Source organism: Netta rufina (assembly GCF_964035555.1).
Source record: "Netta rufina genome assembly, chromosome: 1".
Classification (NCBI taxonomy): domain Eukaryota; kingdom Metazoa; phylum Chordata; class Aves; order Anseriformes; family Anatidae; genus Netta; species Netta rufina.
The window spans coordinates 124717461-124734777 of record NC_140123.1 but is presented as its reverse complement, the minus strand read 5'-3'; the positions used below and the strand labels follow the sequence as shown (position 1 = coordinate 124734777).

General features: G+C 49.6%; 1 protein-coding gene across 1 annotated transcript; it reads left to right on the top strand.

The window, feature by feature from the left end:
• Nucleotides 1-4035: 4035 nt before the first annotated feature.
• ACRBP (acrosin binding protein) lies at nt 4036-16905 on the top strand (the record flags this gene model as incomplete). Its single annotated transcript, XM_084297044.1, has 12 exons — nt 4036-4060; nt 4300-4509; nt 7637-7731; nt 7873-7981; nt 8250-8655; nt 8907-9006; nt 14397-14454; nt 15218-15414; nt 15616-15795; nt 15890-16048; nt 16122-16208; nt 16792-16905. 12 exons carry the CDS (start codon nt 4036-4038, stop codon nt 16903-16905), a joined length of 1740 nt encoding a protein of 579 aa, XP_084153170.1.
• Nucleotides 16906-17317: the final 412 nt, after the last annotated feature.

The window sequence follows — 17317 nt, the reverse complement described above, 5'->3', positions numbered from 1 at the left end:
CTTCTGTGCCTGAACAGAAAGAGGATCTTGTGTTTCAAAGATTAATAAAACAATGACATGAAAGATCATGAATCCCTCAACAAGTCCAGGCCCCAAATCTCCCATATCACTTCTACTGCTGAGAAATCAAAGGACTCCCTTACCTCCACAAGGCAAAATTACAAGCAGCTCTGTGACTACATGAGGACCTGCTATGTAAAGAAGGACAGAGTCCAAGAGATGCTGGTGGGAAGGGACCTCTAGGGCCTGGCCAGTCCTCCCTCACTGTGGTCATGTCAGCTTTTTACTATTGGGACACAAGGTGTTACTGGCAGAATAATTTCATGCCATCTGTTTGTTTGTCCGGATTGCCTAGAAGAGATACGAAGCTCTTTACTGCACCTGGTTCTTCTTGTAGACCTGAGGTCCCATGGGTCCTTTTGTATGATTCTGTCTCCCTGGTTAGTGTTTAAAATCAAAAAAATAATGGATGTGCTCTCACTTCATAAAACTGGAGGGGGCAGGATGCTAACGCTAAGTGCTGCCTTTCACGTCTCTTGCTAGGCAGTGAGCATACGTCCTCTGTTTGGCTCAGTGATTTGGGTTTCTTCATTCTCCCGTGGTGGGCTTCCAAAGGAGGTGACACCTACTTACAAGCTGACCTCAAGTGTTTAACTTTTCTTGGGTAACACATTCATGGAGTTAAACACTAGCAGAAGAAAACAAAGTGTGCTATCTGTCTTTCAAAAACAACTGAAGGAAGTTTCTCCAACTCTGTTGCCTAGTGGTTACAGTATCAGGAGACACATAGCTGTTTTTATCAAACAAAATGCATTTCATTTACAAAAATAGTCCAACATCTTGATTAATTTATGGTAATTTATATTTATTCTTCCGAATGCATAAAAGAAATTAAAGCATTCATTTAAAAAAAGCATTTTTTTTTTTGCCCACATCTTAAGGGCAGGCAAACCTGGGATAAACACTAAGCTAAAGCCTAGTTTGCAAAAATGTTCTGTAAATTGCTTACTTTGGGCTGTTTTTTGAAGACTTAATTTTTGCACAATTTAGGTTTTGTACAATTTAATTTCAGTGGATTGGGTCATTGCCGCTGAAGGGATAACTCATTCAAAGCTGAAAACCAAGCTGGGAGGAAAAAAAGGTTGGAATTATTTTTCACACGTCAATGACAAGCATTCAGGAAAAAAAAAAAAAAAAAGTGTGAGACAACGAGATTTCCTTGTTCTGAAAGCCTGAAGGGCTCTAATTATTTGCCACAGAGAGATTCAGGTGGGAAGGGGCCTCTGGAGCTCTGTAGCACAACCCCCTGCTTGCGCTAGGGCTAACTGTGGTCAGGTTGTTCTTGCCCTAAACAAGCCTGCCTAAAAAGACCAGGGCAGTTCATTCAAGCATTCTCGTATGAGCCCACTCCATTTTAGGTTGTATTATTAATTCACGAAACCGTTTTTAAATACCGTTTTTTGCAATCAATTAAATCTTCCATTTTCTAAACGACAAGGGAAAAAAATGCTTCATTCATTATTTCCTAACAAAATTAAATGTAAATTAGCTTTCTGGATTAATGCACATTATAACTGTACAGTGCCTGTATAAATGTGAATAGATTAACATATCCACCAAGTTAAAATGAGCGCTAATCTTAATGTAAAGGCTATATTTATCAGCTCATTCGAATAGCTCTCAGTCAGTGACAGTAAACCTACAAAAATGAAGTGCAACTCAGAAGGAAGATTAGGTAACCTGTTATTAAAGCCATCAATTCATATCATTTCGGTTTAATTCATCGCACTGCCTCATGCTTTTGTCTTTGGAAATGGAGATGCCAGCCCTGCTCTGAGCGAGATGGTGCCCGCGTCTCTTCCCACAGGGCTGTAGCCATCAGGAGGATGTGTTCAGCAGAGGGCTACTGGGCAAGGCACTGATTCTGTAATCCCTGCCTGATCTTTGTATCCTCCATCGTTTTGAGTTTCCTGAGCTGACGGGACATCCTCTCCCCTAATCCACCCCCCAGTTCAACTCATGTAGCTGGCACAGTCTAACAAACGTGGCCATCAGCCCGATGAAGGAAGGGGCAATATTCCCCTTGCAGCAGAGGAAGGAGGACTTGTGAGCTACAGCCCTGGGGTTGTCAAGAGGTTTTCAGCCATTGCTGCTGTTAGTGGTGTTTGTGGGCACGGCAATCAGGTAGCTACAAGGAAAATGCATCTCCTTTCCTTGTAGCAGCCGTGTGCTGCTATCCTGCTGCCATATTTACCTACTGCAGCAGTAAGGTGTGCTGTAGGCCCGGGGCTTACATCAGTATACACAAGCTCGCTGAGCTCCGACTAGCGCAGGGACATGGTCTGCTGGGAGCTGGGTCTTGTGGTGGCCCTGAAAATCAGGTCACAGATCTGCTTCAGTGCATGAACAATGCGGCTTGTAGTGGTGCAGCCTTATAGGTGCCAACTCAAATCTCAGGAAATGCTGGAATTAATGTCACTCTTGTGCTTCACCTCACAGACCTTTCCCTAAGGAGTAGACACCACCACCACCCTGCGTGCTGCACTGATGACTCCTGCTCAAACTCCTGTCTCTCCTATCCTCATCCTTGCCCCAAGCATAAATTATTCTTTGCAGAAACTTACAAGTGTCCCGTAGCTACTCACCATCTCTCAACCCTGCCAGGTACACACTGCAGTCTGGCTTCTCCGTGCACCTGTGGGCCATAAGAGCTTCCTGAAGGATTTTTGACAACCTGAACCAACAGAGGTAAGCTGGGCTCTGGGCCTGAGCAAGCCTCTTTAAGTATGTGGGAAGTACAAAGCAGCCAACCTATCCTCACATCACTGAACACCATCTTTTGAAATATGCAGTAGCTCTTCACAGGCAGAGCTACTGGAACATCAACCACGGATGATCTCCTTGTCAGCTCCTTTATCTTCTGCCTTGTATTTCAGCTCTCAGAGTATGTTCAGAGACTCCAGCCCATTCATTCATGTTTTCTGTTCCTATATGCCATAAAATCTGAATAGGAGCCCTTGTGATAACACTGCATGTCATGTGCTTCCCTGGGTCATCAATTTCTATCAGCCACTGAGGTCAGCACTACCTTCCCCTGTGAAGCTGCCCAGTGATGGCAGAACTCAGCCTGGGCTCCTTTGTCACCAGGGAGCAGAGGTGATTAACAAACTGGGGAGCTGAAGGTGTTAGGGTTGCCTAAAATCAGCTAATAAGCAATGCGGCTCAAGCTCAGCAACAGGAGATGAGGAATCAGATAAAGCTTGTGAGCTGCAGCAGTGTCACCTGTTTTAATGAGTGGCAAGAGAGCGCTGACAAATGGTCTCTGTGTTTGTAAGAAGCTGTGAAAACATCCTAAAATTCAATGCTGTTGTTAAATGGTTAGCTTTTTGGAAACGCTGCCTTCCTGCTCCTGGAGCAAACGCTGTCTTGCCTCCTGTAAGGAAGCGCAGAGCTACGTGCTGTCGGCAGATGCCTTTGCAATGCATGGCTGCAGAGATCTGAGCTTTCGCCTTTTGGCCTGCGTGGCTGCTCGGGTTACTGGCAGATGATGCCCAGCCACTGCAGCTGGTTCACCCGCCGTGCTCCCTGCAGCTGCTGCGCAGAGCAGAGCGGCTTGAATCTCCTGGGGTTTGTGCTAGGATCGGCTTCTTCAGGAGCACCCTGCTGTGCTTACACCTCCTTTGCGCTGTCCGACACCGTCTGCTGTGCCAGCAGCTCTCAGCCCAGGCTCCTGGATTGCTCCTTGTGGTTGCCTTGTCCCCAAAGAGCTACTCTCTGCCCCAGCTCCCTCATCTCTTGTGGCGTGGCCGTGCCAAAGCCCCTTCACACCCCCACATCACCAGCCTATGCTTCAGGTCCCCTGCACTGCTCATCCCAGTGCCCACCAGCCCTTCCCACCCCCTGGTTCCAGGGGGGCTCGTGTCCCCTTGTCCCCCCGTGTTCCAGCTGTGACACCACCCCCTTCTCATTCCGCTGCTGCCAGGGACACCAAGCAGAGGGGTCAGCAGGACAGGGGTGCTGAGGAGAGGGGCAGAAATGCTGAGGCTGCCCTCCCTGGTGGGTGAGTGACCCCCCCAGCTGCTGCCCTGCCTCCCAGGGCCATCAGCAGGGCCTTGGGACACGGCTGGGGGCAAAGGAGAGGAGGGAAGGAAGGGACATCCTCATGGAGGAGCACAGTCCTTGGTGTGCTGGACAGGGCTGCTGGTGGTGAAGGGGGCATGTGGGAGGGGTGGGCAGCAGAAGCTGCACCGTGGGCACCTCCAGGGGCATCAGGCAGACAGGTCCCTGCTGTCTCCCCAGGGCTGCTGATCTGGCTGACGTCTGCCGCCGCGCCACCCGTGCCTCCCGCAGGCAGCCCCCTGTCTGACAGCGAATACCAGCTCTTCTTCTCCAGCCTGCGCCCACCCTGGAAGGCCCAGGCGTCCTGCCACCTGCGGCAGGTACACGGCTGCCTCAACCCCGCCGTCCTGCGGCTGGACCAGCAGGAGAACCACGGCCACGTCCCCAAAGGTAGGGCGGTGCGGGCTCACCCCACCTCCAGGGGCAGTGGCGGATGCCACCCCAGCTGTCACCAGCTGCCAAAATGCCACCAAGTTGTGGGAATGGTGGTGGAATGGGCACTTTGGTGGGTGTGTGGTCCAAATTCAAGCTCAGAGCAGGACAGTCCCAGCACTAGATCACTGTTGCTCTGTGCAGATAAATTTTGGAAACCTCCAAGGGTGGTTTTGTTGCCTCTCTGGTCACAACTTCCAGTGCTTCTCCTAGGTTACCCACCTTTAATTCCACCCTCTGTATGCTTTCTTTTTGGGTTTGGGTTTGGCAAGGAGCTCTCTGCTCATCCACACAGGCCTCTTGGTGCTTCTGTTCATCGGAATGCACCACTCTTGGAGGAGGTGATCCCTAAATATTAACTTTAATATTAACTTAGCTTTCTTGGGCCCCTCTCCTGCAGCCTGATCCTATGGGGCTCTTCCAGGCAGATCTTTTAAGAGGCCCCTTGTTATTGCTGGGTATGAGGTCCAGCAGATCACCCCTCCTCATTGAGTCCTCTGTGACTTGGAGGAGGAAGCTATCGGTGCAGCCCAGGAACCTCCTGAAATACTTATGCCCTGCCGTGCTGTCCCTCCAGTAGTTTTTGGGGTGGTTGAAGCCTACCAAGAGGACTAGGGCCTATGAATATGAGGCTGCTCTTACCTGTCTGTAGACTAGGGCCTTCCACCTGACTGAACAAGTGCATCTCCCCCAGCATCTGTCCACAGGTAACAGGCTGAGGCCCTGGCCACACCGCTGGCCCTTCACCCAGCCCTTCAGTTCCTCCACACCCCTATTGAACTGTGTGTGGTGGGGAGGCGGGGAAAAAAATAAAATAACAGCCGCCACATCTTTCTGAAGCACACTGGAGCTCGTTGGCTCTTCCTAACAGTTCATCTTATGAATTGAACGTTTCTTTCCAGCTAGATCTAGGGTTTAGTGCAGAAGCCTGATTCATAGGTTCTCATAGGCCCTTAAGAAACCACGAGCTGATAATCTGCTTTTTTTTAAGTGTTTAACGTTTCAGTAGAGGAGAAACATCCCAGTTCAGAAAGTGCCATAGCAACAGCACCCTTTAAATCTCTGCAATCATCCTTTCCCTGAACCCCTGCATCAGTGAATTTAAGTGGCATAATTATATCTGTGCAGCTGAAAAACTTGGGACTACTTCTGTTGTATTTTTCTTCAGAGAGAAAAAAAAATAGGAACAATTTTCTCATTAAAAATATGTCTTTATATTTAGCTATGAACGTCAATGAACTGAATGATCAGCCAACTGTCTGTGCTTATTTGGACTGCAGCTTGAGGGCAACTATTTCTTGCCTGCCTCTGCAGCTGTGTCAGGGGAATGGTTCCCATCCTGCATCGCCAGACCCAGGGACAGGTCCTGGGCTGCTCCCTCACTTGCTGGCACCTGCAGTCAGTGATACCAGGGCTCTGGGTGCTGCAGGGCTGCTGCTGGTTCTTCTCCAGGCAATGTCTGTAACCAGGGACCTCTGGGACACCACGGTTGGCATGGCAGTGCTTGGAGATACTTGGAGCACTATAAGTGCACACAAAACCTTTCGATGTTCTTTGCCATGGAAGAACCCAGTCAGGATGATGTGTCCCTGATGAGTGTATGAAAACATCTTGGCTGGCTCCACCTTTCAGTGAAGGTGAAATTGTTAATTAGTTGTTCTTGTTCCGTGGAAGCCCCCAGTGCTGGGAGCTCCTGCATGCGGACTTTGCCACAAAGCCCAGAGAGGTGGCCTCCTGACTTCCAAGAGTTGTAGCCATTTGCAGCAAGCAAATGGGCAGGAAGAGAACAGGAAAGAAGCAAAAAATCTTATGGATTAAATTAAACAGATAATACTGGAAGGGCTCCTCTTGGCAGGAAGGTCAGAGGATTCAAAGAAAGGGCAAAGTGCAGGGAGACCATCAGGCTTGTTCCCATCACACTGGGCATTTTTCTGGTAGATGGCTGAAATTCTGCTCTTGCTAGTGAATTTGTATGCTTGGCACAAGGGGAGAGGTATGATTTAGGCAGGGTTACGGCCTCCTGCTTATTGCATGGCATAGGGCCACTTCTCAAGCAATCAGCCCAAAGAGCACTTAACGCTGGTGTTTTCTGCCTTTCATGTATTATGTGTTTCTCACACCCTTTGCAGACTGCTGTCTTGTTCATCGTGTTGTCCGTATCTGCCCTTATTTGGTGCAAAATGTCTGCATTCCCTGATTCCAGACTGTTTTCATGTTTGTAGCTCTCGTCCTGTCCATTGCTTTTGCCAAAATTAATAACCAAATTCAACTCTAAGCTAAAAACAAAGCAGCACAGGATGCTCTGGTCTCTGCACAATTAATGCCTAAAAATTTGGTTTCAAGGGCAGTGTGATACGCCAATTACTCCATGCTTGGCAATAAATGGGGGGACGAGGGAGAGCACCTGCCTGTGCAGCGTGCTGTGGCTGGCTTTGAGCACAAGGTGAGGTGCTGCCACGTGCTGCTCCTGCATCCAGAAGTACAGGAGACACCGCTGCACCTGCACTGCTTGGCTGCCATGAGCCTACGAGTGCATGGGCCCTTGTTAGAGTGCCTTTGTCTGATCTGATTCCAGCTGCCTCTAGAGCTGAATAGCGATGGACTGAAAAACAGGCATTCACATTATGAACAAAAGATGTACAAGTGTGCATATTATGTACAAAATGCACACTGGGAGAGTAGCAAGAGTGGTGTAATTTCACTGCTGAACTCCTCCATCTCCACCTGCACTTGACCCTCACTGGCAGGCCTTCAGGGGACTGTCCTGTGGTCACCACATTGTTTTCTGAAGGATGCTGAAGAGATACTCTTCTCTCTAAAGTTTTCTCCACCTGCTTGCATGTAGCTGGGCTGGGGGTGTACTGAACCCCTAGGTGGTGTGTAGGGAAACAAGTGACATGAAATGTTGGTGGTTTTAACAGCACAACGCCGTGATCTCCACATGGGGGCAGACACCTCTGACTCCCCATTCAACCACAAGCATGCTCTGAAAATAAGCATCTGAGAGGTGCCAGTCTTCAGGCTCAGGCCAAGGGACGTATCTCTAACCCTGTCCCCACCTGCCCTGTCTCTCACCCATCCCTAGGACCCGTCTGCTCTGCCATCCCGGAGGCACGGTGGTTCCAGAGCTTCTGCCAGTTCGCCCAGTACCGCTGCTCCAAGCGCAAATTCTACATCAAGGTGAGGTGTGGGGCTGGGGTTAGGAAGTACAAGCATCTCCTGGGAGAAGGAAGGTGCCAGCTTTAGGAGACAGGGTCCCAGGTTGGGGTGAGAAGGGAAGGAAGAGGGCACGGTAGTACTCTTGTTTTTCTCTCCACTCAGCGAATCCCATGTCCGAGTGGCTCTCCTCCAAAAGGTCTTCTTCGTCCAGCAGAGAGGCTTCATGCTGTGGGCTTCCAGGCGAAGGAGGAAAGCTCTCCTACAGATGGAGGTATGGCTGTTGGACCAGATGGCCTCCAGAGGTCCCTGCCAGCCTCAGCCCTTCTGTGATTCTGTGAAGGGTCTGAAGACTGGCAGAAACCTTCCCAGTCCCACATGTGTATGCATAAGTGCAGCAACAGTAAGCACGTGTGCTGACTGGCCGCAGCTCTGGGGAGGCAGCTTTCTGTCTGGCCCCAGAAAGCTGCCCTCCACCTCCCGAAGGGCAGACACGGAGGCCAGCTCTGCTCCCCAGCCCTCCTGTCCTCTTCTCTCCCCAGCACCCAAGCAGGCCTCTCTTTCGCCCACCGACATCCACCTGCACTCCAACGTGGACATGCTCCTGAAGTACTCCTACGCGCTGTCAAGCCAGAAACCCTTGGCAAGGAAGCTCCCCCCTGCCCTGCCAGCGGTGCCGAGACCCTCGGGGGACAGGGGGCTGCCTGAGCCCACACCAACCCTGCTGGTCCCAGCCCCCCTGGCCCCCTCGCCACCCGACAGCCAAGCAGAGCGAGCCTGGCAGCGCCGCCTGCAGCACAGTGTCCAGCAGCTCATCGGCTTGGCCCTCACCTTGGAGACCTCGGCGGGCACGGAGGACTCTACGCCAGACCCCGACACTGTGTCAAAGCCGGGGAGAGTGCCCAGCGGTGCCGAGGAGGGGATGCAGGAGGAGGCCTCCCGTGGCAGGTGAGGGGGAGATGCAGCTCCCCACCTGGTGGGGTGCTGGTTGCTGTATGCCATGCGTGCAGTCCTCAAATGGAAATGTTTCTGGCCTGGTGATGTGAGTAAATTGCCTCCTGACTGTGCCCGAGATTCAGTCAGGGCTTTCAGTCAGGGTTCTTCTGCACATGTCCCATGACACATCCCCATCCTGCAGCCAGTTGTGCTGCGTGATCACCCCTGCGCCCATCCGCCTCCCAGCTCATGTCTGCTGGCAGTCTGAGCGACCTGCAGAAAGCCTTCTTGCAGTCACGGGTCTTTGGGATGCTGGGCTACACCACTGTCTGCCTGTACTCGCCTCCACGCAACAGCGAGCAGGTGTTTCCTGAAACAGCCTGGCTTGAGGAGAGCCCTGAGCCGTGTTCTGTCCTCACCCAGACAGAACTAAAGCAGCCCAAGGAAGAACTAAAAACCAGGAAACAGGGCTGGGAGCACAGAGCAGGCTGGCTTGGCAGGACCAGTGCGACTCCTATTTTGAGCCTTTCATACTTTGTGGCAGAGGACCACTTCCTCTGACTGTAATGCAAAGATTACTTTGCTTACCAAAGTCATAAATGTGCTATCTGAATGTGATTTTCATAGATAAGTAATTTTGATTTCACTTCGTTGTGGGCCAGTGATATTCCTGTAAGCACATCAGTCTGTGCGTGATTGCACACGTGGTTTCTACTGAAAACACTGCATGCTACTGCAGTTGAGCCTCAGATCCCGCTTCTACATGTAAAAATAAATTGCATCATATCCTTGAAACTATAATTGTTCCCTTACAAGGTTGCAACTTGTGCCATCCTCCTTCCTAATACTTTAGGAGGCTTTTACTGCCCAGCAAATATTTTCCTGGCGTATGTACGCTAAGGCAAAGTTATGTTTCATTGAAGATATGTTCATCTTCCCTGCCTCCGAAATTGAGCTTTGCTCTGATTTAGTTATATCGGGATTACCGGGGGACTGCTGTGATTACAGATGACACTCGTTGTTCTGCTGCAGAGTTCCTCAAAGGCACTAATGCTGACTGTGTCTGCAGCCTGACAGCCGGGCCCCATCAATCATGCTAAGCAAAGCTTAAATTCGAGTGAGATAGAAAAGCGAGCTGGGCTATGCCTGTCGGCTTTGCTGCTCACCACATCCTGCCTGCTCGCAAGGGGACTTCAGCACATGACCTAAAACAGGGGCGAAATGCTCTGGGGCATTTCCACTCCAGCCAGAGTGATAGTGACGGGTGGGACTGGTCAGCACACACGGGTGCTGTTCAGCGTCTGGTTTAACATCAGGTGCACACAGTTGTGACAAGGGGCAGTGGAGCCAGGGCTGCACGTCTTCTGCAGTCATATGTCTCACAGGATATCCACCCCACCTTTCTCGGCCCTGCTTGTGGCAGCTGCTCTGTGGTGCTTGGTGAAGCTAGCTGTGACCTTTAGAAAGAGAGAGATGCCAATTATATCAAAACAGCAAAGTGAAAAACTCACAGCACACTTTTGTGGTAGTCCTGCTAGCAGTGATTCATTGTGGGGAAAAATATGTCTCTTATTAAATTTATTTAATTATTTTCTTTCCTTTGTTGTTGAAAATTTGGCTGTTTGGTAAGGCCAGGGCCCGTTTATTGTTTCCATGTCATCACTGTGTGTGGCTTACTTTGAAGAGGAGTTAGGTCTCATGGTACAAAGGATCCAGGCAAATGATGAAACTGGCTGCCCCACCAGCGCTTGGAAACCTCAGGTCCTGCAAACCAGAGCCTCCTATTTAACAAGGACCTGGCTGGGCTTTTTTGCACTGGCTAGCATTTGCAACAGGAACTTCAGGTGATGTAATGTCAAAAGTTTACCCCAAAGTGTAATTGCTTAAAGAATACAATTTTTCCCAGAGTCTGCATCCGCTAGCTCTTGGCCAGGTGTTATGTCCCATTCTTCCAATGACTCCTGCACCCAATTACCTGCTGATCTTTTCTTCGTGGCATCTGGGCCACCTGCAGGCTGCCAAGGCATCGCTGGGACTTTAATTGTCACAGGTGATGTCAGGCGGCCAGATATCCCCTTGGTCGGCTCACTAAGAATTAGAGATGTTTCCTATACTCACCGATTCAAAAAGATTTATTCTTAATATGTATTGTTAAGCACCCTTCTCTGTTGTGAATGGGCTGGAAGATATTGCTCCAGGTGACACAACACATCAACAAAGACTGTTTGGCTTCATAACATTATAACATTATAACCATACAATGTACTGTATGGGTATGCTTTAAAAAAAATAATCTACTTTTCTATCTGAGGCTGTTAACTTCGGCTTTTCCCTTAGTGGTTTTAGTTTCCTACAGCAACCCACACAAGTCAGAAGTCATAAAGTGCTGGAAAGCTGTTGTTTGCTCCTTATCGTCTTTTCTGCTTGCCTCACGCAGCCTGCTAATATCAGGGAGGTTCAGCAGCTGAAAGTTAATGGCCCAAATCCTTGTCATTATGTTGAGGGAGAAGTGGATGTTGTCAGCCAGCCCTCTTCAGAGACACCACTGAAGTAAAGTAGGCAGAGTATGCGTCACGCCATGCCTTGAGTTGCTAAAACAGCATGGGCTTTCGTCCAAAGTTTTCTCTTTGAGCCATTGAGGAATTACTGATCTCGGGTGACAGAGTCTTCTCAACTCTATTTTTTTAGAGAGAGAGGTAGCAGCAGAGGGCTTCTCTGAGCATTACGTTGCCAGCTGTGGTGCCAGGAAACCAGTGGTGGCAATGGGTGCACCCAGAGCCTTGGCATCATGGGCTGCGGGTGCTGGCAGGCAAGGGAGGAGCCCAGGACCTGTCCCTGGGCCTGGTGATGCGGGATGGGAACCTTTCCCCTGTTACCTCTAAGCTGCTTTCAGGGGCTAGCTGTCACTTGGGGATGATGTAGAGTTACCTCACCCACCTGGTGATAGTAAACCAACACATAAATGTGCAGCCGTTGCGGCCAGAAAGCCTTGCAGCGGAGATGTAGAACAGAGATAGAGCAGGAAATGGATGTGAAATAGAGAGCAGCAGAATTTCTTGGTAACCTCAGGCGGATGGCACGGCTCGATTTCCTGGATGGGTGAGCGGATGCTATGGACTCAATTTGTGTGCTTCTGCAAACATGGCCAGCAGCAAAGCGTCAGCGGGCAGTGCTTAAGAGTGCGGGGCTTTCTGACCTGGGTGAAGAGATCAGACTCAGAACAGAGTCTGTTCTGAACCAAGTAGGTCATCAGCATTCAGCAGATGTTTTATTGCTGCTTATGAGCTACTTATGGAAGCACTCTTCCTAGAAGAGGCTGGGGCTGAGTTCCCTTTTACTGCCCCTTTTCCTTGCAGTCCTCTATTTGCATCTTGTTTGGGCAGCACTCGTTGGACTGGTGCATGTGCAGGAGCAAGCAAAGGCTGTTAAGCCCATTTAGTAGAAGCCACATTTTAAGCTTTAGGTTCTTAATTATTTACTAGTATCTTAAAAAAAAAGTATAACAAGCTGGACAGTTTTTCTACGTTGTTGAGGAAAACATCAGAGCTATTCATACCATGTTTAATGACTGTTAATATGCCTCTCACTTTAATGGCTTGATCATCCTGGCTTGATGAAGAAGTAATAAAATCAAAACGTGCCACTGGCATAAAAAGTGGGTAGTGGAACAAGAGGCAATGATGATATATTTGTGGGTAAATTGTTTCATGTAATTTTTGGAGAATGATGTCAGGTCATTAATCAAATTAATCAAATTTTTGAGTCCCACCAAGATGACCCAGCTAATTTACCAGTTTTTAAAGGCCAAGAACCAACTGTGAATGAGCAGTCAGGCTTCTGAGTGCTGGCAGGGACTCCCTTCAGCTGTCACGGGTTTATCAGCACAGCGGACAAAGAAATCTGGATCTCATGGGCTGCTCTGAAGCAGCTGCTTGAGAGAGAGAAACTGTAAGTGTTAGGTAATTCCCACTCAAAGAGCAATCCTCTATGGAGGAGAAGTGCTAGGTGTGCCCGCGGGCTGTCCCTGCTTCCTCTTCTAGTGAAGGCCAGCATCCAGTCACAGTAAAACACTGAGAGGGTTTTATTAAACAACCACAGACAGGTTTTTCATGTGGGATCAGTACAGACCAGAGGTACTTTTTGCTAAAATTTCAAAAGCTTTCCTGTGAGTGTTTGCAGAAGAACCAAGGAAAAAAAAGATTATATGGAGAAAAGAAAGATTATAGGGGATACAGGAGTAGGCATAAGGGTCTTGCAGGTGCTGGAAGTGCTCTCTCCAGGATGAGCAGGCTTTGTTTCCCTTTTTTTCACTGGCACATTTTCATTCTTTCCAGCTGTGTCTGTTAGTGCTGTCCTCAATTTGCATTCTTTTGTCTTTTCTGAGCTCAGATCTTCCCTCCACAAACATATGACCAGGTTGTTCACAGTGTGGTGCATTGCAGTAATATATGCACAAGCTTGCAATGCATAGATTTCTAGGTTTTGAACTGCCCTCATTTTTCCAGTGGATGTTGTTGATGTGCAGTGGGTTGGCGCCACTGCAATTTGTTCATGTGTCTGTACCCTCGGAATACCATTTGCAGCCTGTCCAGAGCGCAGCACAGCAATGTGAGTTGAAACAACATCTTCTCTTGTCTCAATGCAGGCTCAAGCAGCATCTGCAGCGCTGTGATAAGACTGGTTTGACCATTATGTCTTTTTAAAAAAATGGTATGGAGACATTCATGATATTTTCTGCAAACAAGATTTTCCAGGTTCTCTTGTACCTAAATGAGAGTGATGCCTTCAGAGACCCTGACGTGCTCGTTTGCTTCTGCTTAGTGTGAGCTGTTTGGACACAGGATCACTTGCTCCTGACCTGCTGCAAGTGCAGAGTATGTGCCATGAGCTCCTTCACCTGCAGTGTGTAGCAGGGCCTAGGGATCTCTTAGGGCTTGACCTCATGCTGCCTGCAGAGCCCTTGCTCTTGTATGCATGTGTGATGGACTGCATACAGATCCTGTTATGTACGTACAGAGCAAACAAGGCAAATGCTCATGTTCATCTGCATACATATCCAGTGCATGTGTCCTCTTACACAGGTGCACAAAACTTCTTCCCAAGTCCTAACACTCACACATATGTGCAAGAGCACACTCAAACCCAGTGCAAATGCCTGACGTTCACAGGTTTCAGCACATACGGTATAAACTGCACCGCTGTGCATGGATCTGTGAACACCAGTTGCTCCTTACAGCATTATTTCTACTCACAGAATGTAATCGTTTAATGGCAGGGAGATTGATCTCTTTTGGCCTTCAGACCTGGCAAATTTTTCTGATGCCCAGCAGAGGACATGAAGCCATGCCTGGGGATCCCTGAAGAAAAAGCAGTATCCCATGGCTGAGCTACAGCCCCTCTCCTAACTGAAATTTGGGATTTCTTTATCGAGTCTCCGAGCCATGGAGAAACTATCTCATAAGCTGCTCCCATGGTAAACACCCTTCATTTCATGCAGCTAATTTCTGATTTGAATTCATCTCACCCTGAATTCCAGTTGCTGTAAGTCAATGCTCTTCATCTGATGAACAGACTCTTCCATCTGACCTTCACCTTGGTAAAAGGACAGACTGACTGACTGGCCACTCAGTAGTGCCTTTGCTCAACTAAGTTCAGCTTCTTCAGCTTCTCACTTTGAAAGTTTTCCAGGCTGCAGGAAATCTCATCTTAATGATCTCCCTCCAGGTTCTCCACCTATTTCTTTTCTCTTTAAGGCTAATCTGAAGGCCTCCAAAAAGTCTCAGTCAATCTTAGGACAAATCCTCCATACAGGTTAGCTCATGCATGGATTTTAAGAACATTTTAATATAAGTAATTGCTGCTTTTTTCTTCTTACTTTCTGCCAGATAAAAAATTTATTTATCTATTTATCACTGGATTTGTTTCCAGACAGAGAAGAGAAATATTTAATGAGTGTTTTTACCTCTTCTGCTTCATTGCTGATAACTCACATTATCCCTGTCTAATACCAGTCTATGATTTCTGCTGTTCCTAAGATGGAAAACATTCTTATTGTCATTACCTGTCCTTATACTGTCCTTAATTTTTCTACCTTTGGCTTCCAACATCAGTCTGAACGAAAATTTAATTCACCATCATTACCAGTTTATTCCCCTTTCCATCAAAAATATTGTCTCAAGCTGGAGAGAGGCTTAATAATTTGTCCATTTCAGACCCCAGTGGGCTGCCCTGTGACCAACACTCAGCAGGCTCTAACAAAGATCCCTTTGCTGTGCAGCTGGACGGACAGAACTACACAGCAGCTGCTTCGGTGGTCCTGGAAAAGTTCCCAAACCTGTGCCTGTCCAGTGCCTCTTACATGTTCCTGAATGCATCCCCATCCTACATGTTACACAGGCGCATGCAGACCCTGCTGACATCCCCACTCCTCTGTGCAGTTTGGCCAGGACTCCAAGGCTTCCTCATGAAGGGCTTTGTGGTTTGTTTGTTTGTTTGTTTGTTTTTCATTTTGCATTGGGGTTGAACTCTGCCATTGCACCTCCTCCTCCCCACACCTCTTCTGTTTTTATCTAAGGGTCTATCTCTTCAGCTCACGACAAGGGAAGAGAACTGACTTCCTCCATCCCTTTCTTTGCCAGCCTTTTAGCCCTGAAGAAGAAGGAAGCAGTGATGATCCTGTGCTATGCAGTGCTGGAGGGAATCTGTGTTTCATCAGTTGTCACCCAGGCCTGGAAGGAGATGGAAGGAAAAATCCTTGGCTTTGGAGATTCGGTAAGGATGCTGAAGCCCATCTTTGCCCCCCGCTGTGTGCAGAGCTCCCTGTAGTACTGACAGTGCTCACCAGCACTGCCATTACAGGTACCAGCTCTTGGGAGTAGCTGAGCTAGGTGACTGGGTAGGCAAGACCCAAGCAGGGCTACGGGAGCTCCCCTGCCTCTTTTCTTCCTGACCTCCCTGTTGCACCCACCCTAGGTGTGCGACAGCCTTGGGCGGCGGCACATGGACCTGTGCTCTGACTGTGCCTTCTGCTCACTGAAGAGGGAGCAATGCCAGAACTCCAACAACCTGAGGCGCGTTCACTGTGGGAAAGGCAACTTCATCACCTACATCAACCCCCAGATCTCAGCCCAGCACCAGGCTATGGGCAACAAGGTACTAAGCACGCCGCCTCTACAGTCGGTCTGTGCGATGGGTGGTGGGGATGGGGAGGAAGAAGCAGAGCTTTCTTCATCCCACCCCTTTGCAGACCGGCTTCCCAGAGCCCTACGGCATGCAGTTCTCCCGAGGGCTGCGAGCAGAGTACTGGTGCAGCCAGATAGCCACCCAGGGCTGCGACGACCCTCGTGTGATGCTCTGGCTGCAGGCAGAGTACGCCGCCTTCCGAGCCGGGGACACCCCAAGCCAGGTGGGTGCCGGGTGGGTGCTCCCATCTCTCCTTCTCCTCTCCACACCCCTGGCTTTCATTCCCATCTCCCCAGATCTGCGACTCGGGTGGAGTTCAGCACCCCAGTTACTGCGCCTTCAAGAGCCACCAGTGTCTGCAGCACAGCCTCCACAACCAGAGGGTGAGAAGCAGCCTGTGACCTTGCCTTCTCCTCCAAGGCCCCGCATGCTCCAGCCATCTCCAAGTCCCTGCAGAGCTCACTGGCCCAGTGCTTTTCCTGCCAACAGCACACAGGTGGTTGTGTCTGGGAAGGGGGATCAAAAGTACTGACCCGAGCACAGAGGGTCTGCTGATATGTAATTGAAGCAGTGGGATTTGTGCGGAGGTAGTAAGAGATGCCTTCACAGAGGAAGCCATGGGGAGCCTCCCAGCCATCAGGGTGTTCTTGTATTTCCTCTCACAGAGGAGCATCTCCCCCATATACTGTGTGCTTTCTAGCCAGTAACAAAACCCAGAAACCCCAGAGCAGGACAGAGGACTGATTATCCTGTATCCTGCAGGGAAACACAGTTCAGCTATCATCCCCTCCCTAGCACTCCCAAGCAGGCTCTCCCCTCTGGTGGGCTCCTCTCTTGTGTCTGTGAGATGGGGAGGGCTGTCCCACCTACACGGCTGCTGAAAGATGCCACCCCTCATGGAGTCCCCTTTGCCAGGGGAAGGACAGGCAGCGGTACCAACCTTATGAACTCAGGCTCTCCTTTCAGGTGGTTCGCCATGGCTGCCTCAGAAACCAGACTTACCATGTGCTGAGTAAGGAGGAGGGAGAGGAGGAAGTCAGGCGGTGGCACCAGAGGTTCCTCAGCCTCATCGAAGGGTGAGGCATGGTGGTGGGAGACGTACGTGAGGCACAGGGCTCCAGAGCAGGCTCTCCAGAGCCGTGGCAATGTGGAGAACCTGGACAGATTCGGATGGCTCTCCAGAGACTCCTCGTGGCCAGGTCTTGCCACCTGAGAACCTGCTCTGCGTTCATGACAGCAGCACACCAGGATGGGAGCAACATTCAACAGCATTTCACTGTGCTGTCTACTCAAACTCCTTCCTGCAAGAGTTTTCTCCAGCCGAAGGAGTGGCTGAGCACTGGAGAAGGCGTTGGTCCCAGGACGTGGATTTAGACCCACCAGCCCAAGTGCCTGAAGTCCCCAGCAACCTCTGGCTTTCCTGCCCCTGCAGGCCCATACGAATCAGTAACGCTCTCAAGACTGAGTCTTATTTTATAAAAATGAGACCACA